At 35.2% G+C, this 25,174-nt stretch overlaps 1 protein-coding gene across 1 annotated transcript in view; it reads right to left on the bottom strand.

Moving 5' to 3' along the window:
• Positions 1–24,938, bottom strand: part of ptprb (protein tyrosine phosphatase receptor type b) — a 32,432-nt gene extending 7,494 nt beyond the window's left edge. Inside the window, exons 1-18 of the mRNA XM_051107642.1 lie at positions 24,436–24,938; positions 24,011–24,299; positions 18,984–19,247; positions 15,353–15,616; positions 14,158–14,427; positions 13,427–13,690; positions 12,881–13,147; positions 11,791–12,051; positions 9,484–9,747; positions 8,978–9,241; positions 7,496–7,759; positions 7,078–7,347; positions 4,603–4,866; positions 3,809–4,057; positions 3,270–3,539; positions 1,929–2,207; positions 1,623–1,772; positions 1,245–1,506 (exon numbers count right to left, since the gene is read on the bottom strand). Of these exons, the coding sequence (XP_050963599.1) occupies positions 1,245–1,506; positions 1,623–1,772; positions 1,929–2,207; positions 3,270–3,539; positions 3,809–4,057; positions 4,603–4,866; positions 7,078–7,347; positions 7,496–7,759; positions 8,978–9,241; positions 9,484–9,747; positions 11,791–12,051; positions 12,881–13,147; positions 13,427–13,690; positions 14,158–14,427; positions 15,353–15,616; positions 18,984–19,247; positions 24,011–24,299; positions 24,436–24,489 (4,469 nt within the window). The 5' untranslated portion in view covers positions 24,490–24,938. The remainder of the gene's footprint in view (positions 1–1,244; positions 1,507–1,622; positions 1,773–1,928; positions 2,208–3,269; positions 3,540–3,808; positions 4,058–4,602; positions 4,867–7,077; positions 7,348–7,495; positions 7,760–8,977; positions 9,242–9,483; positions 9,748–11,790; positions 12,052–12,880; positions 13,148–13,426; positions 13,691–14,157; positions 14,428–15,352; positions 15,617–18,983; positions 19,248–24,010; positions 24,300–24,435) is intronic.
• Positions 24,939–25,174: the final 236 nt, after the last annotated feature.

The following is a 25,174-nucleotide window of genomic DNA, read 5'->3' as shown; positions in this document are numbered from 1 at the left end:
TCTAACAGGCAGTCTTCGGTCTCATTAATCTATTATTTGTTCTAGAGCAAATATTTTTGGCAAAATCGCAACATGTTTATGTAAATTCAGTGCTTTATATCAGAGCGCTGCCTTTGTACTTATTGACTGGATTACCTAGCAGCTTTTATGATGGCTGTTGCTGTTTATTAAATATTATTATTCAAAAATAATATTTTATATAAATAATAGTAGTATTTAATAGTGCTGTTTAGAATTGAGAAACAGTGTGTGTGTGTTCGTGATGGTGATTGTTTCGCCATTTGATGCCGACAAGAGACAAGTAAATTTATTGAAAAATAAATGCTGTTATAAACGGAAGTTATTTTTACTTTCAACAACAGCTTGACGCAGCTAACAAATGCATTGAGCAGCCCTGTCATTAGAAACCACCCTTAAAAGATGAATGGATATTAACGCTATGACAAAGATGTTGCTTTCCTTAGTGGACATTCAATCTAATGTTTTATTGCGTATATGAGACTGAGCTGAAGAATTAATGTTGTATCAGATGCAGGTGATCACACTTGGTCAATCCATCTCTCTCGCATAATACTCTACATAATACAGTGAGCTTTTAATACAGTAATACAATAAGCTTTAAGGAAGCAACTCAACGTTCGTTAGTTACTAGTTCTAAGGTGACTTTTTCAAATTACTAGCAAAGGCTTGGGCTCAGCTGTTAAACTGTCAAACTGAGATTTGAATCCGTGGTGGAAGTAGTTTGCACAAAAGAGGATTTTTAAAGTTGTTGTTTCTTATGTATTTAGACACTCGTGTCATTGAACTGTTGTATAAACGCAATATCACACTTGTAGACGTGAGATATAGTTGTATATATGGCTGATATACAGCCATATCTCACGTCTACTCGTGTGATATTGCTCATTTAATCACCTTTTTGTCATTTTTAGACCTTGACAGGATCCATAGACATTCTCTTTCACTGTATGAAAAAAGCACCAATGACATTATGCTATCTCCTTTGATGCTCAACAGAAGAATGAACGTCATACAGGTTTTAAATAATGTGAGAATTAATAAATAATGACATTTACAAGCATTTTTTTTTAAATGTTCAATTTAAACACTTCAGGTCAATTTTGTTATGCTGCAGCTTTTTTCTTTATATTAAAACTCACTCATCTTGAGATGGATGAACACTACAAACTTCAACGTAAGATAATATTCTACAACAAATTTTACATAAAGCTGTTCAATAGTACCGATATGATGTTCTGGGTTTGAGTGGCCCATCACAGAAATGCGTTCCATGCTGGATAGATTCTGGATCCCTTTTGCAAGCTCCCCCCAAATGTTTCATCCCTTCTCCTAGGTTTATCTCAAAAACACGGATCTTGCTGTCAGATCCCTCAGCACACAGGCTGTGAAAGTAGCCGGTCTGGTATGCTTTGATGGAGCGGTTTTGTCTGTAATCCAGATAAGATGGCAAAGGATGTCTTTGCTCTGGCAGGACATTATCAACATCTGTACATGAAATGAAATGAGACTGGATTCAGTTCTTAGATTTAAGCAACAAATGGAGATCATATTGCCATAAATTCCAACTCAGATAAAGAAACAAGTATCAAAATGACTGGTACCATTTGACTCAGTGACGATTACTGTGAAGAAACGAATAGCCCCATTAGCATCACTGAACCAGCTGCAGTTGAACTTAAACAGGATGGTGAAATGGGTGATGACTGCAGACTGCTCACTGACCCGTACTGTCAATGGTGGGACAGGCGGCCCTAAAACATAAATATTAACCTTCTGAGATTCTGTTGTAGCATTTTGACAACTTGGGTACATCTAGGCAGCAACAAAGTGAGCAGCAGTGATTAATTTCCAGTGAGAGTTGGTGATTTTAAGAGGAAAAAGCAAGCTTGTAGTATATTGTCACTTACTGTCGATCATAGTGATAACGCTGGTTTTTGTGGTTGAACTCTGCTTGTCCCCAGAAACCACTGTGATGTAGATGGTGTAGTTTCTAAAGGGTTCCAGCCTTTCAAAATGCTGCGAGAGAGCATCGTGTTCCAGTGTGTATGTGTATACCGTCATACCGGACCCTTGTTTGCGGCATTCCACAACATAAGAGTCGTAATCTGCCTCTGGAGGTGCCCAGGAGCAGGAGACAGAGGTGGAGCTCAGGGGGAAACAGTGGATGCTTTGAGTTGAATGTGGAGCTATAGAGAAAAGAAATCTCTTGTGAACACTTTTGTGAGCAAATATCCCTAAATTCACTCTTCAAAACTTTCACCCTCTCTGCTGCTCCTTGCTGGAATGAGCTTCCAACCTCCACCTAAAGTGCTGAGAACATCACAACTTTCAAGAAGCACCCTTATGCAAGCCTTTTTTAATTGCCCCACATGCTTAAACCAATGGTCTTTGATGAACTGCTTGTAAGGATAAAAGGATATTTACATCTCACGTTTGTGTATCTAAAACCTTGATCCAGAATTCACACACACTTTTCCGTCATTTTCTTCATTATGAATTGAATAAGAAAGCAGAAACAGCTTGTGTCCGTTAAAACCTAGGACAGAATGCTTTCAATTCATGCACAAATTGAACTAAAATTGGTTAAAATTTGATATCTATTTTTTTTTTTTATCAACCCTCAGACCTCCCATATACTATGGCTGAAAGTCGATTCTGGAAAGAATTGGTTCTTTTTCAGTGCCTAGGTATAGACTGTGTTCATTATCTTAGTTACCAAACTACTACACATTCTAGAAGAGCTGGGATGGGATTGATTCATGACACTTTTGATTCTCTTCAGCAAAAAATACATTCAGATTCATTCTTTGCTTCATTCAGTTACTCTTTTTTGTTGGGTACATCATTACATCAGCAGGTGGCGACTAGTGAGTGTTTCAAAGTGTGTGAGTTTTCATAATACAGACAGTTTGAACAAACACCGACTTTTTTCAGGACTCAAAACAGTTAATTTGGAATTGACTCACTGAAATGATTCTGAAAAACTGGAATCAAGCCAGTTCCAAACGTTCTGGAATTAAAGAGCCATACACAAAGCAAAACAGTTTTTTTTTGTTTTGTTTTACTATACTATCATGGTTAGGTTTTAATGTTTTTTTTCATCAGATTAATCACATACTTAAATACTTTAAATTAATTTAAATTAATAAGCAGTTAACCATAGGATGTAAAACTGGCGACAAGTGACTTTCATCATATGGTTTGGCAATCCTAGTGTGATCTCTAGTGGTCTATGAATCTGTACTCACGGGTTCTGACGGTGTGGTAAACAGGACTGCTGTAGGTCACAGGACTGTGTTTTGTCCCACTGACAGTCCGAAGGCTGATATTATAGAGCCGCCCTGGATAAAGTCCCTTCAGTATCCGCCGAGTAGGATGAAGACCAGAAACATTAAGTGTGTCCCGAGGAAACCATGTCACTTCAAAATCATCGTAGTCTCCCGTATCTGGGACATGCCACTTTATCTCCACTGAGCTGGTAGAACTGCTAACAGACACTGATGATGGCGGTGCAGGAACTGTGGTGAAATAAGTCATTTAGATGATATAAAAATAATTTAGCTTTCAGAACTGTAGTGCATTGGTTCTGGTTTGGTTTTAGTAAAATGTCCAAGCTGCTCTTTTCCATATAACGGAAGTTAATTGCTGCTGAGCTCCAAAATGACCAAAAATCAGTATAACAACATCATGAAGGTTTCATTAATTAGCCATAATATTTGCAGTCTTTGGTGCTTTAAATTAGGAAATCATCTGAATTAAGCACTTTATGATTTGTAGCAGCACTGACCTGTACGCCCTATTGCAGTCATAGTGTTGGTCAGATCTTCACTCCAGCTCTGAAATGTAGCAGAATAAAGCCGACCAGCCACCAGTTTGTGGAAGACCACCTGAGTCCTTTCTGGACCCAACCACTGTTCAAAGCCATCCACAGTGACTGAATATGCAGTAAGTCCTCCAGGACCACGCATCCAGCTCAGAAGAAGACTGTCCATTTGACCCTGATTCTTGACTTGGAGGTTTATGACAGAGGCAGGAGCTGTAAAAACAAACAAACAAGGTTTTTTAGGCATCTAAACAAATAAATAAAAGTGAGAAAAATGCTACAGACTTTTACTTTTACTTTTACTATCTAAATTTTAATATACTATGCAGTAATATTATAGCAAATTAAATTCCAGTCCTTTTTTTTTAAATTCATAGCTTTAGAAATGTATATTGTTGTATATTTTAAATCTGAGTTTACTTTCCGTTAATTTGGATTGTTCATAGATAATTTTTAGTTTGTTTGAACCTTTGAACAAATGGCTGGATACTTTATATGTCAATCTAACAGCCATTTATTGTTGAATTGTACAGAATACTGAAAATTGTGTTTGGAAGAATTAATTAATTAACTCCAACCACCCAGCATTGATTCAAAATATGAAAACTTTAGTCATCCTATCATTTTGTTGAGTTTTTATACACATTTTAGCATACATTTACAGCTTAAGTTAATAAGTTAATTAAAGAGAGCAGGTAATTGCTGTGAAGCTTTTTAACTAGGAAACATTACATATTGAACAGAGCTTCACTATTTACCTGTACGTGCCCATATAGATGACTGACTACTCAGCTTCCCACTCCTGCTGGTGATCATCATCTTATACAGCGTCCCTGGCAGCAGGTGTGTAAAGGACCAGCTCAGAGCACTATCTCCCAGTGTGCTGTGAGACTGCATTGTCTCAACCTGATTGTACAGATACAGATCAAACCCGTCCACCCGGCCCTCCGGTGCAGTCCAGCAGAATGACAGTTCAGTGCTTGTGTTGGAGCATATGTGTAGCCCGGTCACTGCTGCTGGATCTGAGGAGATTAGGAGAACAAGCCATGTAAACTGTCTTTAAGTGATTCTAGGAAAGATTGGAAAATCTTTCGAATTCTGGAGAAGAGCTTAAAAGTACTCTTAATGCTAGATAATATGACATATATGTTATAATTTAAATAAAATGTAAAAAAAACTATGAAAACGTTCATTTGTTCAAATTAGTCTAAATAAATTTGAATTTTATATGTATACAGTGCTTTGCAAAAGTATTCACATTTTGTTATGTTGCTGCCTTACGTTAAACTGCTTTAAATTACTTTTTCCCCCACATCAGTCTACACTTCATACTATATGATGGCATTTTAGTGCCACACTAAAAATGTTTTAACAATCTAAGATTACGAGATTAAAGTCGTAATATTTTGAGAATAAAATCGAAATTACGAGAATAAAGTCAAAATATTTCGAGAACAAAGTTGAAATTACAAGAATAAAGTCTAAATATTACGAGAATAAAGTCGTAATATTTTGAGAATAAAGTCGAAATTATGAGAATTAATTCATAACAATTACAACATTAAATGTAGAATATTTTGAAAGTATATTAGCCTATTGCACATGCAAATGGCCCGGATTAGGAGCACTGGGAGATATTCCAAAGTCTTTTTAAAATCTGTCAGTTTTGTAGCGAAATTCAAAAAATATGTCTTAAAATAATGTGTTTTTCACACTCTTTATTGTGGCGTGACAGATTGCTGCATTTGCTTCAGTTTAAGCGGCATGGGAATCAATCATCTTTCTGGTTACAATGAGACATTACTTTCTTTAAATTAGGCTACACTGTTTTTTTTGTTTGTTTTTCTTTTTGTTAATGCCGTCTGATGTTCATTCACTTTTATATCTTGTTATAAACTTGAAATAAAGAGGAAAAACACACTTATAATTTGTATTTCATGATAAAATTGACAGAATTTGAAAGCTGAGCTATGTTATATTAAAAGCAACAAAGCAAAAAATTACTGCGATTACTGGGTGGCTGGCACACTACAAATAATAAATGGAAGACGTTAAATATTGTCCAATCATTTACTGTATTTTACAGTGAATTAAACAGCTTGTGAATAGTCACTTAACGTTATATACCTCAGAAATGACAACAATATAATTTATGTTAACGAGTTGGAGTCCACTTCAACCTTTAGAATGTTTTATTGTTGTTTTTAAACACATTAAACACGTGAGGAATGAAAGGTTGAATGCCACAGACGTTTTTGCGGAGTAGGTGGAGAAATTTTCACAAAGAAAACAGTAGGCATTAATTTAATAAATTGATTCACAGGAATACAGCGATCTGTCACACCACATTAAAGAGCTTGAAAACACATTATTGTAAGACACTGTTTGTATTTTGCTATAAAACTGATTTTGAAAGCTGAGACATTGTTTTATATGAAAAGTACCAAAAGCACAAAGCTTATTGCTATTGGGTCGCTGGCGCACAACAAATAACGAATGCAATCGAAGACATGAAATATTATTTCCAAGCATACTATCCCCGCGAGCACGACACATGGTATGAATTCTGCTAATAATCCCATATTATTATTAAAAATGGTTAAATAAGAGAGCTGGCACCCCCCCAAAGGAATGTTGATTAGGTGTGTGAGCTGATGTTAAGATAAAAAGTTCTTCCTATTCAGTCTGTTAATAAATATCATATTCTTGATATTAAGCTGTTTCCGCGAGTCCTTAAAATGGACTCTTCCTCATCCTCATCATCAAGATGATGCGGCCGCTCAAACGCAACAATATTGAAATAAATTCCGGTGACCTGGCAACTTCTCACGGTGCTTCCTTTTGCATGCGCAATATAGGCTATAGGCTACTCTCAAAATATCATAACTTTAATTTCTACAACTTAAATTCTCTAAACATTTTGACTTTATTCTCTTAACATTTTGACTTGATTCTCTTAATTTCAACTTTATTTTCGTAATTTTTATTTTATTCTCGAAATTTCGACTTTATTCTCACTAAAACGCTGATGTAAGAAAGTAACTAGGAATTAGAGAGAAAGGTACATTTTGATTTCATGATGACTTAAAATTAAATAAATAAATGATACATGTGTGGGTCTAATTTGTTTTTGTTTTTTTCAATCAAGTGAGAGTACAAACTTAATCGCGTGGTGAACCAATGACATAATGTAAATACTCAGTGAAAAGCATTATACAAGATGTGTGTCTTACATGTTTGTCCCTTAGCAGTGATGTCCTTGCTTTTGGCAGTGTCGCTGAGAGTCTGAATGTGTGCTGTGTACCACCTTCCTGGAGTTAATTTTTTAAACAGGTGGTGGTTGTTAGTAGCGGGCACAGAAGCACTAGCGATTACTCTGTCACTCTCATTTAGTAACTGTAGGCTGTATTCATCATAAACACCCACAGCTGCCGTCCAGCTCACTAACAGATTGTGTGTGCTGAGTTGATTATCTACCCGCAGGTTGGTGACTGTGGAGGGGTCTGAAACACACATAAACACACATTAGACTGTAGTTTCCGCTTTCAAGCACTTCTTGTCTACCTGAGACAACATTGTTGTATTCATCAAATTTATGAAGTATCATATTTCCACTAGATCTGACATGTAAATTATATGTGTATTCCACACCTGTTCTGCCACTAGTTGTACTGTTGTTTGTCTTTTTTCCACTGACCGACTGCACAGTAACTGAGTACAGTTGACCAGGTACCAGGTTGTAAAATTCTGTCTGTGTGATGTGTTTAGGAACATGTCTCATGTCCTGGACATGTGTCCCTTGAAATAGATACACTGAGTATAAGTCCATGTCTCCATCACCAGAGGACCAAGAGGCTTTGAGACTGCTGTCTGTGGTGCCTGCGCTGAGATGGACACTCTGAACCTGACTGGGTACTGGGTGACAAAATGGAAAAAGAGACACAGCTGTTATACAAAGGATATACAACTGTGATGATGATAACGACATATTTGGATTCAAATACTGTCAGGTTCAACATCTAATTCAACACATAATCAGTGTTCAATCTGCTCAAATTTAGTGTTTTTTTTTAAATTATTAAAATAATATTGTACTTCATAAACCACTGCTTGATGCAAAGCTAAAATAGATGGCTTCATTATGTTATTGTAAAATTCTTTAAGTTTGTTAACTTATATCTAAATAGGGAATTTCACAAATATATGTTCAGGTTGTTTTTTGCTCCACATTTTACTCCGAATTCAATAGAAAATTATTTCTTTGAAAACTATTTCATTTTTAAGATTTTTAATTTATATTTTTATAAAGAGCATTAAGCCTATTATAAGACATTTAAAGTCACCATGAAATAAAAATTTATACAGATTGTGTCAAAGCAGACATAAACAGACAAATATCAAAATCAATTATGGGAACTTAATTGTGAAGACAGTTCAGATACCATTGTAAAGCAGCTCTAAAAGACAATGTTGTCATTATTCAGCTCAAGTCAGTTTAGTGTTGATTCTGTTCAGATGTGAGGCTACACAATGAATTTTAATTGTGATCACGATTTGTGCTTCTCTCAAGTTATAATTAATAATAGTCAATATTTGCATGCTATTTATCCTGAAAATGTTTCATTTTAAATTGATTTAAAACAAAACATAAGCCTGTGTAATATTTACTCAAAAACAAGGTTAAAATGAAACAAAAACAAGGTTATCTAATAGGCAGAAGAGAGACAATTGCAGCAATTAGTCATGTCCTGTTTCTTATTTGAGATGAAATTTCACTTGGATATACATCACAGTAGGAGAGAAATGATGATTGCAATATCCATTTTATATTGACTTTATTTTTATTTTAACTTTTTCATTAAAATGAAGAAAATTTCCCTCATATTCTCTTTAGTGTAATGCATACAACCATTATAATACTGTATACTACCATCATTACTATAATTAGATATAATTTCTTCTCTTCTTTTTTTTTTTTTTTTTTTTTTTTTTTTTTGATTTTGGAGCAAAATAAATTTCACAAGGCTGTTTTCAATTGTAACAAGTTTAACAAGGATATTTGAGTTTTTCCCAGCAACATGATTATTATTATTGTACATGAACAATCAAAATATTTCCATTGTAAAACCTTACCTGTGCGGCCCTCAAGAATCTCTGCACGCTGATATGACCCGCTGTGAGTAGACAACACGATCTTGTACAGCCGACCTGGTGTGAGCGCAGAGAACAGATGTTCCCTAACTGCACTGGTCAGATTTACAGCTGGTGACACCAGCGTGTCATTGAAGAGAATCTGAACCTCATAGTTATCAACATCTCCTGGAGCAGACGTCCAGTTCACCCTCAGAAAACTGGTTCCATACTCTGTTAGGGACAAATTACCCACAGCACCTGGGACTGAAAAACAGAAGTGTCCAAAGCGACTTACAAATTAGGACAATAGAAGCAACCTAATAATAATCTAATAATTCTGATGCATGCAAATAGTTCAGTGTATCAAAAACTTGATATAGATTCAAATGTAAAGTAGTTTTACACTGACAGTGATTTCCAGTATTCCAGTATTTTTAATGAGAGATTGAGACAACATTAGTGCATGTCCCCGATAATGGGAAAAACAGATGCTCCATGTCACTCACATGTACGGCCATATATAGAAACGGTAGAGTTGTACTGGCCACTCCAGGTGCTGATGGTCACAATGTAGAGACGTCCTGGAACCAGATCACTGAACTCACATTCACTTTGTGTCCTGCTGAGCTTCTGACTTTTAAGACGTGTGCTGTTATATTCAATTGCCACTTCATAATAATCATAATCCCCAGATGCATGATTCCAGTAAACCTTTAGAAAGTCATCTCTGGCTGAATGGATGGCAGTGGGGTTTTGGACTGTGGATGGCTCTAAAAGAACAAATTATTTTAAATATAATGTTACATTAAGAACAACATATTTTACTTTAATCACTGTGCAAAAAAGACAGATAAAACCTCCCCAAAGCATTAAACTTATCAAGTGTCCTAAAATAAAATACTTCTTAGTAGCCTAGTGTAAAGGTAAGATGACTGAAATGTAGAACTAAATGTATATTAGTTGAATTACAAAAGTATATTTGTAAATTAAGACTCTAAGTATCTGGGGGGGAACAAAATCATTTTCATTGATTAATTTCATTATTGTAATGAAGATTTAATGGAAAAGATTGTGATGGGAAAAATGTCAGATTTTTTTGTCAGATTTTCTTTTGATTTTGCTCTGAAATTTCTGAAATTTATAACTACAGTGGCATGCGAAAATTTGTGAACCCTTTGCAGAATATGTGACAATGTGAACAACAAAACAAGAGACTTTGTACAAAATGCATTTTATTTTTTATTTAGTACTGTCCTGAGTAAGATATTTTACATAAAATATGTTTACATATAGTCCACAAGACAAAACAAATTGTTGAAATAAAAAAAAACCCTTCAAAAGGAACCCTTGGTTCTTAATACTGTTTGTGGTTACCTGGATGATCTACGACTCGTCATCCCTTTGATCTGAACAGTTAAACTGTTCTTCAGAAAAATCCTCCAGGTCCTGCAGATTGAAGGATGCTGAGGACAACTGAGGGACTCACTGTACATTCACTGATGCTCCAAAAGGAAACACAATGCATTAAGACACTTTTGAACAGGCTGAAGATATCCAAAGTTTTCTTATTTTGTTGAAATATAATTTCCCCCCCCCATTTAGTACTGCCCTTTGGAAGCAACAGAAGATTACAAAAAAGAAGATAAAAAAAAGAAAATTAATTACAATTCAAAAAGTTTTCACCCCCCCGGCTCTTAATGCATCGTGATTTTCTTCTGGAGCATCAGTGAATGTTTGAACCTTTTTTAATAGCTGTGTTTGAGTCCTTCAATTGTCCTCGGTGTGAAAAGATGGATCTCAAAATCATACAGTCACTGCTGGAAAAGGTTCAAATATGCAAAAACTGAAGAATCTACAGGACCTGAAGGATTTTTCTAAAGAACAGTGCTCAGTTTAACTGTTCAGAACAAACGAAGGACTCATGAACAACCATCACAAAACAAAACAAAACAAACAAACAAACAAAAAAATCCAGGTAACCAAACACAATATTAAAGGAGAAGTCCACTTCCAAAACAATGGTTCACATATAATGTACTCACCCCCTTGTCATCCAAGATGTTCATGTCTTTCTTTTTTCAGTCGTAAAGAAATGATGTTTTATGAGGAAAACATTTCAGCATTTTTCTCCATATAATGGACTGCTATGATGCCCCGATTTTTAACTTCCAAAATGCAGTTTAAATGCGGCTTCAAACAATCCCAAATGCAGCTGAGGAAGAAGGGTCTTATCTAGCGAAACGATTGGTTGTTTTAACTAAAAAAATTCAATTGAAATACCTTTTAATCTCAAAAGCTCGTCTTGTCTTTCTCTCCCTGAACTCTGTGTATTCTGGTTCAAGACAGTTATTTTGTCCCTCAACTTCAAAAATCTTTTCAGAATCATCCTACATCGCTGCAGAAGTACCGACACGGTCTTTGCAAAGTAAACATGTGAAGACGATCACACACTCTTAACAAAAAAGGTAAAACAGCGATATAGGATGATTTTGAAGTTGAGGGAGAACTTGAGATGGGAGTTTTTCGACATACCCTAACTGTCATGAACCGGAACAAAAACAGTCTAGGCAGAGTAAGACAAGAAGAGCGTTCAACATTAAAAAGTTTTCAACCGCATTTGGGATTGTTTGAAGCCACATTTAAACTGCATTTTTCAAAATCAGGGCACCATACCAGTCCATTATATGGAGAAAAATGCTGATTTCCTCTAAAAACATAATTTCTTTTTATTATTATTTATTCACATATTCTCCAAGGGGTTCCCAAACTTTCGCATGCCACTGTATAGGAATGATGCTACTATTATTGCTTACGCGTTCTCTCTTGTACAAGTGTTTGGTTCCGGTAACTGCCGCTGTGTGTGGTAATGGAGATGGTGTACAGTCGACCCGAAACCAGACTCCTGAACACACACTCTGTGGTTGCTTTAGACGCAGCGAGCATGTGTATGATCTTCTCCTGCTCCTTTAGCATCACCATGTAATTGTCCACATCTCCTTCTGCTGCCTTCCATGACACATTCAGAAAGTCTGGACCGCTGTTAGTGACTGTGATGTCAGAAACAGCAGCGGGCACTAAAAACCACAGAGAAGGTTACAGTACAGCAAGAATAATAATAAATAAATTATTAATAGGCTATTTAAACTTAGAATTTTTTTTTCTTTTTCAAACACCCAGATCAATGTTTTGTTTGTGTTACACTTTTAGAGAAATCAACTTACATTTGGCTCATGTAAGCCTACTCTATGCATTAAATTGTAATATGAGAAAATATTGTTACATTAGAAATGATGCCTTACATGTTTAATCAGTTGTAAAAGCCTTGGCTGAATGTTTATATATATGGTGTCTAGCTGCTGTAGAATGTGAAACTGTTCTCCATTGTTTGGACAACTTCACAAGAGTTCATTAAACACTGACTGAAAATAGAAAGAGCATTTGAGCCCGACAGGATGTGTTTAATATGACCCGCTCCTTTTATGCAGAGCTTCCTGAAATTCCATAAATCCCCTTTGTATTGGGCTGCAAATTGTTTTGTAGGTCTGTCATGAATTTAATCTGTGGGAAAATAGTTACGGGGAAATATAAAATCTATATTAGTAGTTTATTAGTAGAGTATTTTACATAATCTAAAATAGCATACAGAAATATATAAAAACATGTTTTGTTTTATTGATTAATCCATTTAAAGGTTAGGATTATAATATATTATAATGTGTTAATTATTTATGATAACATGCAATTATATATTATATTTTTATGAATGCATTGGAATCTCTATATAATGCAGTATGGCTTTAAAGAACATGTCAATAGTTAGGAAGACATGAAGTCCTGCATAACAAGAGAGTAACAGCATACCATGTTTTTGTTAAACACTTATTTCAACTGGGTTCATTTTACCTGTACGACAATCGGCCTCAGCTAGTTTGGAGGTCTGTGATCCGCTGACAGTGGTAACCAGCAATTTGTGTAAAGTACCGGGTCTGAGGAAAGGAAGCAGGGTGGAGGTTGTGTTTGCTGGAACAGAAAGGTTGTGCACCGTCTGTCCGACCCCTAACAGCACTAAGTTGTAGAAATCCAGATCTCCAGATGGTATCTCCCAGCTCGCATTCAGACTATCTGATTTTCCCTTGTTACTCAGTTTTAGGTGACTGACCTTTAAAGGCACTGAGAACACATAATTTGATTACAATCACATTCTTTTAACATATAATTTCCTATATAGTAATTGGACAGAGTTTTATTTGTTAACATTAGTTAATGCAGTGAAATATAATTTTATTTCAAGTTCAATTTACAAATGTTACTGTTTGTTGTTTAATTGATGTTGGTTCATAATGTACTAACTAGCTGAACATCTAGAATGTAAAAAAAAAAGTTATTGCTTCTAGTGTTAAATGAGGAATACTGAGTAATTTTTCCTAGGAAATGGCAAGATAACCTTACATGTTCTTCCCTTTACTGTAGCAGAACTACGCAGGTTCTTTGTGGTAGTGGTTACAGTAATGTCGTACAGGCGACCAGGCGTGAGGACGTTAAAAGTGCACTCTCTCATGTCACGGCTCAAGGTTCGTGTTTGAATAGCAGTAGATGTGCTGCTTTGGAAAAGCTGTACAATGTAGCCATCACGGGATGAGGCGTGAGTCCACAGAGCGCTTAGGGAGGTCTCGTCTGAGTGACGGATGTGCAGTTGAGATACAGGTGGAAGACCTAAAAAAAGGAACAGACCAATAGCAAAAGAAAGACGTTACAAAACCCCAACCACAATTTGAAATAAAAGTATTGAGGTTACAAGGTAATTTTTGAGGATTTAAACAGAATACATTTTGAGGATTTTTTTTGTAAAACACTTTTCAAAAAACCTGTGTCATGGAGTCAAAATTGTAAAATTGAATATAACTTTACAGATAAAAGGTTAGTAATTGATGTTTTTTTATGTGTCTTCTCCTTAATGAATTTTATATCATTTATAGTTATTTAGAGCTAGAACAGACTGTTCTGCACATTTTGAATGTTTCTCTTATCTAACAGACTCGGTTCAGTTCATGAAGCTTTCTCCTAACAAGGCAAAGATCTGAATCAGGTGCATTAAATGAAGACATACAAAATGTTCAGAGTGGTGGGAACCCAGAACTGGAATCGAGAACCACCAGTTTAGAGAATTGACACATGGTTACCTATTTCCTCCTCGTAATAGACTGTATTAGCCAGGCCTCCATTCTCTACACTGACCGCCAAGCTGTACACTCTGCCAGGCTGCAGATTTAACCACGACAAGAGTATTTCCTTTGCTGTTCTGTCCACAGTTTGGTTAACAAGGATTTCACTTCCATTTACAAGCACCACACGGATGTGCTCCCACTCTCCAGAAGGTGGCGTCCAGGTGATCTTTAGCACGCCACGGTCAGACAGGTTCTCCATCACCAGATCTGACACCTTCCCTGGTTCTAAAAGGGAAAATGCAATGCTAAATGCAAATAATAGTAGTAAATAAGCAAATAACATATTTAACACATTAATAAATGATATGTCATTATAATAATATTAATAATTTTGCTAAAGCAGTTAACAGCAGCATTATGTAAGAATCTTATTAGAGTCTTATTAAAACTACTAAAGCTATTTTGTCAATAACATTACATGTGTTTCTCTTTTTCTCTTGTTTGATTCACATTAACAGCATAAACAGCAGCACTTACAATGCGTTAGGTTGCTGTTACTTCAATACACAGATCTAACATACTGATGCACATGAGGGGGTTAATCCTAATAATAAATACCTAAATACCTACATGCTACGTGATAAACATTGCTTTTCTGTTTATGTATACTCAAGTGTGAACCTTGCGTATGTTTATGTGAACCTGTCAGAAAAGGTTTTTTGAAAGTTGAAAATGAAAAGGCTTTAAAGTGATAAAGAGAACAGCAGTTTTGTTTTTTGCTCTGATAGCACTGGACCACCAAAAATGGTTGGGATTCTTGTATGTTCTTCAAACTAAACTTACGACTTCAGCCGGAAAAAAATGTAATTCTGTCTGACTATTGCACTTCCCATCAACATGTCCCACTGTGATTATGTATTAGGTCAGTAGGTGGTCTTTTGAAGCTTTTAGAATGCATTCGACAACATGAACATCAACACCTATGAAATTATCTGATCATATGCATTTTTTAATTACCCTTGGAGGTAGTCAAAAGTAGACAAAACAAATTAAAAATAACCAGCATATAGCCTACTTCTCCACCTACTTGATAAGCCTCCCCCAAAATGTAGTAATATTTATAAATTAATAATTCACTATTGAAAAAAAGGCTTAGTCTTTAAGCATTTAAGGTGCACTTATAATAAGTTCTTAAATAAATTGTACCTACCAGTTTTTACTGTGATCCATGTCTTATTAGAAAGTGTTCCACTAATGGTGCTGACTGACACCTGGTAGGTCTTTCCAGGATTCAGATTGTCAAACATCACATCTGTACTATTAGCCGACCTGGCTTTCTCAATAGAGTTTGAACCTGGTAATGTCAGACTGACAAGGTAACTGTCCACATCACCAGAGGCTTTATCCCACAGAACTCTGAGGGTGTTCTGGTTGCCATTGTTCTCCACTCTGAGGTTAGAGACAGCAGCTGGTACTGTAAAGGAAGAGGGAGCGGTCAGTTACATTACTTGCAAAAAGATGTTATAATGCTTATGTTTAAAGTCCAAGAGAAAGAACAGAAAAAAAAAAGTTTTATTTTATCGAAATGTAATGTAACTTGTTCACCTATGGTAAATAATGCAATATTGGTCCTGGAGTGCCGATGACCTACTGAGCTTAGCTCCAACCCTAATCAAACACACCAGAACATGTTAACAAAACTCTGCAGGACATCAGTACTCCAGGACCGACGTTGCCTATCCCTGATGTAGTGTTTTTCCACAATACAAAGATAATACCATGGTTTCAAAACCGTGCACTTTGAAGCCTGTTTTCACAAGTTTGCATTTCCTGGCTTCCAAAGCACCACTGTTGTGTAAATAAATGTTATAAATTGTCATGTCCCCTGAGAAAGAGTGTAGGAGTGTGTATAAGTAAGCATTAAGGTACTCAAGGCCGTGCTGTATTGTAAATAAACCACGGCTGAAGGGCATTGCAACCCCTTCAGTCGTGATTTATTCAAAATACAGCACGGTCACCACACAATAAAAAATATTAAAACCAAAAATGTATGTATTGATATGCTACATTTTTTGAAGCAAGAGTTGTTGAATGCTGTCCTTCTGCTAAAAAAACATCTATTTTCCATCTTTTAGTTTTAAAACAGACCGATTTGTGGCACAGAGTGAGTTATACCTAATGCCAGCATGGGTCACTCGTACTTCATTAAATAAATTTAAGTTAATTCTGCTGAAATTCGTAATACATGAAAGAGTTTTACTGCTATTCGCTTGATAAGTCTGACATCAGGTGTCACTGCTTTCCTGTCCAAACGCTCTATCAGTAAAGTAAGAGTGTCACTGTAGCTGCCGTTAGAAGTCCCGTTTGCTATCCACCTGTTTCCGAGGGGCGCTACTGTAAAAAAGAACGTGGGTACAACTTACGGTGAGGCGGCAGTAGTAGTATGGTATTTTGTGTGCTAATTAAGTGTTTTTCGGATCATTGTTTACTTTGTAAAGTTGCAAACCTTTATGAGAGATGTCGTTATGGTGCTCAGGGACAACGTGCTGCTTGAAGCTGTGCTCCCACATCCTTAGCAAATTTGGATCGCTAAATCTTGAATTAACTAGTGATGTGACATTTGAACCGAGTAATCGGAGCCTGTGTTAAGGGGTCTGCCAGAGGAAGCATCGATTCGAGGCTTGTGTTGTTAACGTAAATATCACGAAACCAGTGACAAACGAAGCCTCACTTTATTTCCATTCCTGTCCGCGATTTACTTGGTGTGTCGGTCGAACCCCCAGATCTTACTTATTCATACATATTTATTTATATTTTCAAAAACCCAGTCAAACAAGTAATAGGAAAAATGCAAATTATTTCAGGAAAATTAAATATTTGACATATGCACTTCATATAATGTATGTGTACATTATTCTTCTGTTACATCATACAGATATTTGTACTGGCGCCAGAGTTTAATGGGTAACGGTAAATTAATTTATCAGAGACAGACATTAAACAAACAAACACACACTGTTAGATTTATATTTGTGCACGTAAGATGAGTCGTTCTGTGGAACGTGTGGTAAATATTTCATCCGACGATGCCCATCACTATTCTCAACTGTTAAATGAATGAGTGTCGTCCCACTTGTTTACTTCGAACTGGAAGACGCTCACACTTTTGATGCAAGGCCTCCTGGGGCGTAGGAAACTTGTGGATAGAAGCACTCAGCGTTCTGAGACGTGCGTTCAGTACTGTGCACGCACACTGGATGACCTCCAAAAATCTAGCTTTTTTGAACATTGTTGGAGCATAAGGAACAATATTTATAAGGCAGATGTTGTCAGATTTCATTGGTGATTTCGAATATGAAATTTAATTGTAAGCCTGGTGAACAGTTTTGGAGAATTTGATGTTAGAGTTTGAATTTTAAGATAGGAGGCGTTTCAAAGATGGCCACCAAGTGAAATGACTTGCCTTAAAGGGACTTTTATAATACACACACACACACACACACACAATATGATATAAAAAAAAGAAATTAACAAAAATCCTCCCCTTTAACTTGCTGTGAGCACGAAGACTGTAGTGTGCACCGTAAGTCTGAAAATGTTTAGCTTAAAAGTTTAATATGAATAAACAGTGCTGATAAATGGCTGTTGAGATAGTATTCTCAAGTGAAATAAGTTGAGGCTTGGGCCCGGAAACAGCATTGTTTGGTGCATTCGTTGGACGCATTATGTCATCACTTAACAAGCGAATATTATTGTTTGTTTATGTTGCTAAGGGTGTTGCTCAGTGACACACAGAACTTTTGGGTGAAGCGGTCATAGCTGTGCTTTATCGTGAATAAAACAGTTGCTGACCAATCAGAATTGAGAACTGGAACTGGCCATTTTATAAAATGTATGTATTCTTATTGTTAACTAATGCTTGTTGTTTGAAGTTATGTGCCTTTTGTTATTGTTCTGAGCGAACTTCTGTAAAAAAACGTTTTCATTACATCAATCACTAGGTGACTGAGCATTTAAGCATCAACTTTTATTGAAGAAATGATTTAATCATTTACATGATCTTGGATATCTTTTGTAATTCTGTAAGTTTTATTGTTTTTAATTCTCTAAATTAATTTGGTTTTATTTAACTCAACTACAAAGTCACAGAGGCACTGAGGAAGAGCTTTGTCTCAAAAACGTTTTGCACCTTTGCACATTTATTGCACTTGTTTGCACATATTTTTATCTGATGCAGCATTTAATAAAGAATTTTTGAAGAAGTATAAGCTTGATGTACAGTAATGTGCGGATCTTGATTGTTTGATTGCTCTATGTTTTATTTAACTTAGAAATATGTTGAATAACTGAACCTGACCACATAAGATCTATAGCTCTTTATGCAATACAGATTGTGTCAAACCAGCTTCACGGTTATTTGATAAGCCAAATAAACTGAATGTAATCACATTAAGTATGTTTGAGGATTTGCCGTCAAGATCTCGAAGAGTGAAAATGAACATAGCCAAACATCTAAAAAGGGCACAAAAATTTTATGAATGTAGGATTTTATAATCAATGCAACACATTTATGATTGAGACAGCATGACTTAACGTGACATAACACAAGGAGACAAAGGTGACCTTTCAGCGCTCAAAACAGGAAAGGGTGTTAACATGTCTGCCTAAAATACAGCAAAGGAAATTATACAGGCACAGATATATGATCACAGCCGCAAACACACACACACACACACACAAAGTTATAAAGCAGTGTTGACAGAGGCAACTTTTTAGTGTTTATATTGTCAAATCTGTTAATTTGTTATTTCATTAGTACTTGATCATCCAATGCAAAGTACCTGTTTGTGCTTGTCTAGAGGCTGAATTCTGTAGCTCTCCAACCTCGGCAATGACAGTGATGTTGTAGAGTCGTCCGGGAATCAGCCTTTTTATTGTATACGAGGTGGCTGTGTTAACAACTGTTGTGTTCCAGATTGAACCCATACCATTGCTGTCTATAAGCATGATCCAGTAGTTTTCTCTTTTGCCTGGACCAGGCTGCCATGAAACTTCCAAGCTGTTTGTATTCCGAGAAACCGAGAGATTTTCCACTGCTGAAGGTCCTAACCAAAAAAAAAAAAACATATAGAAATCCAATCAACAGTGTGAAATATTTAAAAATAATAATTATAATAATAACAGTAACAACAACAACAACAACAACAACAAAGAAAATGTTAAAATGTAAAATAAGGACTGTCAGTTGACAATTTTTGATCAAATTAATGCATTAAATACGTTAAAACTACATAAGTACATTAAAGTGAATCTGTTTGTGGCAGACATGCATATATATATATATATATATATATATATATATATATATACAGTGCTGCTTGAAAGTTTGTGAACCCTTTAGAATTTTCTATATTTCTGCATAAATATAATGCTAAACATCATCAGATTTTTCATTTTCACAAGTCATTGATGTTGACAAAGCAAATCCAGTCAAACAAACAAAACAAAAATATATACTTTGCCATTTAGTTATTGAGAAAAATAATCCAGTGTTAAATATTTGCGAGGTGCAAAAGTATGTGAATCTTTGCTTTCAGTATCTGTTGTGACCCCTTTTTGAAGCAATGACTGCAGGTAACATTTTTTGTAGCTGATCAGTCCTGCACGACTTGGAGGAATTTTAGCCCATTCTTTAGTACAGACACACTTAAAGTCTGTGATGTTGGTGGGTTTCCTCCTAAGAACTGCTTGCTTCAGGTCCTTCCAAAACATTTTAATTGGATTAAGGTCTGTTCATGGACAGATGTGCTGACATTTTCCTTTAACATTTGCTGGTATAATTCAGAATTTATTGTTCCATCAATGGTGGCAAGTTATCCTGGCCCAGTTGCAGCAAGTTTTTCTTTCTCCAAAGATAACACTTTTTATTTAAACCAAAAATTATATTTTGGTCTCATCTATCCACAAAACATTTCTCCAATAGCCTTCTGACTTGTCCACATGATCTTTATTAAACTGCAGACAGGCAGCAGTGTGTTTTTTAGAGAGTTGTGGATTTCTCCTTGCAACCCTGCCATGCACACCATGGTTGTTCATTGTTCTTGTTGTTGGACTCATGAACTTCAACATTAACCAATGTGAGAAAGGCCTTTAGTTGCTTAGAAGTTATCCTGGGGTTGGAAACTATTATACATCTTGCTTTGGAGTGATCTTTGTTGGTCGACCACTTCTGGGGAGGGTAACTGTGGTCTAGAATTTCCTCCATTTGTACACAATCTGTCTGACTGTGGATTTGTGAAGTTCAAACTCTTTAGAGATGGTTTTGTAACCTTTTTCCAGCCTGATGAGCAACAACTATTTTTCTGAGGTCCTCTGAGATCTCCTTTGTTTGTGCCATGATTCACTTTCACAAACATGATCATTCTTTATTAGACCCTGTTCTTTAAATAAAACAGGGCATAAACTGACACCTAATTGTCATCCTATTGACTGAAAACACTTCTGAACAGAACACTCTAATTTCACCTGCAACTTAACTGCTAATCCTAGAGATTCACATACTTTTGCAACTCACAAATATTTAACCCTAGATAATTTTTCATAGTAAATAAATGGCAAAGTATATATTTTCATCTCATTTGTTTAATTGGGTTCTCTTTGTCAATTTTCAAAACTTGTGTAAAAATCTAATGAACTTTTTGGTCATATTTATGCAGAAATATAGAAAATTCTAAAGGGTTCACAAACTTTCAAGCAGCACTGTATATATAATTCTTTTTAGGACTTTGGCTGTAGCATCACTGTTTGGTTCAATGATGACACAGCAAGTTAAAAGAAATTCATGCTGAAAACCTCTAATATTTACTTGACTAAAGCATATTTTAAATGTGTATATAAAACAAACTTGAATTCACTGCAATGAAGTAATATTTAAACTTTAATTCTTGCAAATAATGCAGATGGTAAGCAGTGATCTCTTTAGTTTTGTGGCTTCTGACAGACGGTACATAACAATCCTTATAGAATGGTAGTGTGGTCTGTGAGAACTGTTACACAGAAACGAAAAGGCGTGGACACAATGTGTCCTGCTGTGAATTATTCTCAGCGAAGGGAGCAGAATGTCTAACAACCTATGTGCAAACATGATAGCGCTGATCTTTGCTTTTTTAAGAAAGCTCTTCCTAATGAGGCTTTGTTGAAAGGGTATTGTGAGAAAACAGGATAAGAAACCTTTAAGGTTGAAGGTCAGTTTCAAGCAACCTCTTCTAATGACTTTTTCCACCCTGTTTCTCCTTGAGACATAGTCATTGTTTATTTAACAATGTATAATCATGTTAATTTTAACGCTAGATATTTTTTTCATAATAAATAAATGGCAACGTATATATTTTCATCTCATTTGTTTAATTGGGTTCTCTTTGTCAATTTTCAAAACTGACCGTGGATTTGTGAAGTTCAAACACTTTAGAGATGGTTTTGTAACCTTTTTCCAGCCTGATGAGCAACAACTATTTTTCTGAGGTCCTCTGAGATCTCCTTTGTTTGTGCCATGATTCACTTTCACAAACATGATCATTCTTTATTAGACCCTGTTTCTCCTTGAGACATAGTCATTGTTTATTTAACAATGTATAATCATGTTAATTTTACAAATTAACTAATGAAATGTAATTTTGAATAACTAAAACAAAAATGAAAATAACTCCTCCTACCATTGTCTTTTGTTTTAAAGAAACAAGAAGAAATCTGTACAGTTGGAGCCTTTGTCTAATATGCTTAATGATATTTTTATGCATATTTACAGCTACAGATTTTAGTCACTTTCTTTTATATTTTGTCCTCAAATGCAATCATAACCTAAATATCCAAAAACCTCTGGGGTCCATGGGACATGTTATATAAGCGTCACTGTAATCAGATCTCTGAGTGCTAACGAGTCTTTGTATATATTAGAACAAAAGAACAATGAGCCGGATGGGAGGGGGAGAACGGACTGAAAGAAATGACCCACAGTCAAACTCCTGTTTTGGAGTTTAGCCCAGTCGCATATACACAGCACATTATCAGTACGGGCCAACCTTTCCTCATATTTAGAGAAGATTTTGACACTTGGCCATTTGGATTTGCTCACCACATAGAAATTTAGATTTACATAATCTGTGATTTTTTTCAACTTCTTCAAGTTTAAATCGCAAAAGTGTGTTAATACCTCGTCTTCATACTTTTAAACATACTTTTACAGATTTTAAACATTTTACTGTAATGTTTTTTATGGAATTTCCCAAATGGGTCAATTATTTTTTTTTTTTATATATAATGTATTTCTATAATAAAAATCTTATAAATATGGATGCAAAATGGCTTTAAAAATCATAAAGGCATATTGTCTTTACAAGCACAGAATGTTTTAATATTTCTTTTTTTATTTATACATTTAGCATCAAACAAACAATATAAAAATAAATAAATTTGCAAAAGCTCTTGCTTACAACCTGGCTACATTTTTGGAACTAATAACTGTGAGTAAATAATCTTCTTTGTGGTTTATATCATGATAAGTTAACCCTGCTTTCTAAAATACCCCTCTAGGGTCACATTTTTGTGCCAGCCAAAAAGTGCATTAGAAGAATGTTAAAGAGACAGCTCGTTTAGCTTTGTTGTTAGCATGGGTTGTGGCATTTAAAACATAAAGTCAATGTTTAAATTTAATGGTGTTTGACAAAAATGCAATAACAATGCTGTTAGAAATTTAAACTACAATGAAGAAGGCTTTAAAATAAGTTATAACAACATTTTTTTCCAACTTCATTGTCGACACTGTTGTGTTTTTGTTTCACTGCATCTCTGTAGGTAACCACTTAAACGTATTATCACTATACAACTAGTAACTGAATTATGTAATTTAATTACAAAATAAATGTAACTGTAATCTATTACATGTATAAATGTGTAATTAAATTACAGTTACATATGAAAATGGTAATGATTACAAAGAGGGTTATATCTGAATATTTTCACACACATACAGATTTGATTGATTTCTTTACAAAATTGCATTGACTGCTCTAAAGTAGTCACCAGTGTTTCAGGAGTCTAGGACACAGAACAGAACATATCCTTATTTGCTAACGGTTTTGTTTCTATTTGGTTTTATGAATATATCTATCTATCTATCTATCTATCTATCTATATATATATATATATAATTTTTTAAAACTGTTTATTTACTGTTTATTTGCAAAGCATTGTTAGATATCAGTGTTTCATGACATAGCTTTTAGCTAATAGCTTCAAAAACAGCTATATAGTTTATATCTTATTACAGTTGTAAATCTGTATTTAACCTCAGAATGATCTCAAAGCAAAAAGAAGTGCTGAAATCTGCTTGTGGTGGCTGTGCTTTGAAATTAAATTATTATAATCTTAATTCAAGTGATGAAATATTTAGAATGTTTGACAGTAATCAGTGTTGAGTTCTACTGTAAGGTTAACCCTGCCTGCTCTGTTTCAAAATGATTAACAGTTAGTTAGAAATGTAAAATGGGAATCATAAATCAATCCACTGAAAACAGCTGAATCACTTTAATAAAGTAATTAAAATGGTTACACTACTAATTACATTTTAAATAGGGTAGCCTGTTATTTGTAACACTAATTATCACTTAGTAAAGTGACAGCCTCTTAATATCATGATTTAAAGAATCATTCAGTCTGGAGAACAAACGCTGTGAGTTACACGCTCAAGATTAATACTGTTCAAGGTTTGTTCAGCAAGAAACAGCAGTGATGCTTGATTTGACTAATGCTTGTATCAGACTAAACACAATGCAAATGTTACAACATTCAATATTAAAAAGCAGATTCTTACTAGTTGGCAGGGAGACAGTGTGTTGAATCTGTTGTTTTCCATCCACTTTTGATATTATATCCAGGTGATGCCACGTTCCAGGATCTAAATTCTCCATTTTGCATTCAAAATTTGTGAAATGTTCCTGGTCTCGATGACAGTCTTTTGAGTCACTGTGTCTGTCCTTAACAGAAACTGTGTATTGGCATTTCACATCTTCGTTATTCAGCACGATCCGTATTGAGTCTGTGGTAGAAATGGCCTTCACAACTTTAATGCTACATTCCTGTGTGTGTACCACCACGGTACTCTAAAAAAAAGTTAGAAATACTTTTACTGGACAGCATACAAAAGTTACACATACAGAAAGAGTATTTTTGTGAGTAGAAATCAAGTTTTTACAAGAAGACTATTAGTATTATTTTTTAAAATATGTTAAAACTTACCAATATTCCACATGCTACCCAAACAGCTACATGAATGGCTTTTCTTCTCAGCATTGTTATTGTTTTATGTTCTTTTTTTTTTTTTTCTTTTTTAAATCATACATAGAAATTCAGTTGAATAAGGCACATCATTCATTAGTATATATTCCAGAGAGTTTTTTACAGTTCTTTTCTGAAAATCCAGTCTGGAGGACCTCTGTGGGAACGGCTCACTTTCACTCATTAGTCCACAACAATCAGGAAAGTGTGAAGGAAAACAATCCCGTCTCTAAAGGATATCCTCAATCATAGCGTCTAGAGTAGCATTGTTTTTGGTAGTCCAGTGGAGACACGTTGCACAGTCTCTCTGATGGCTGTATTTTGACTGAAATGCTCTAACTCTACTAGACTTGCACAAAAATGAGGCAAAAAATTTGCTTCTTCAACATACATGCTCCACCAGAAGTTTTAAGGTCATAAATGCCAGTGAATTGGAACTTTTGCTGGAACAATAGATGTGAATGACTTTGGGCTCATGAACATTCAATATAGCCCAACCCCACTTCCTTCCTGTGTCCTCAGCGCTCCTGCAAAAGGGTGTGTTGAACAGAGAAATCTTGTATTAGTATTTGGCTTGTAAATGTTCTTGCATTCCATAAAGTTCCAATAAAAATTCTATAAGGAAAATTATTTCATTTTTAAGAATTTTTTTTTAATCATAGATGTTAGAATGTAAAAATAAAACATAAAGTTCCAATAA

Source organism: Labeo rohita, chromosome 4 (genome assembly GCF_022985175.1).
Source record: "Labeo rohita strain BAU-BD-2019 chromosome 4, IGBB_LRoh.1.0, whole genome shotgun sequence".
NCBI classification, from domain to species: Eukaryota; Metazoa; Chordata; class Actinopteri; order Cypriniformes; family Cyprinidae; genus Labeo; species Labeo rohita.
The sequence above is the reverse complement of the archived record's forward strand: the minus strand, read 5'-3'. Positions and strand labels throughout refer to the sequence as shown.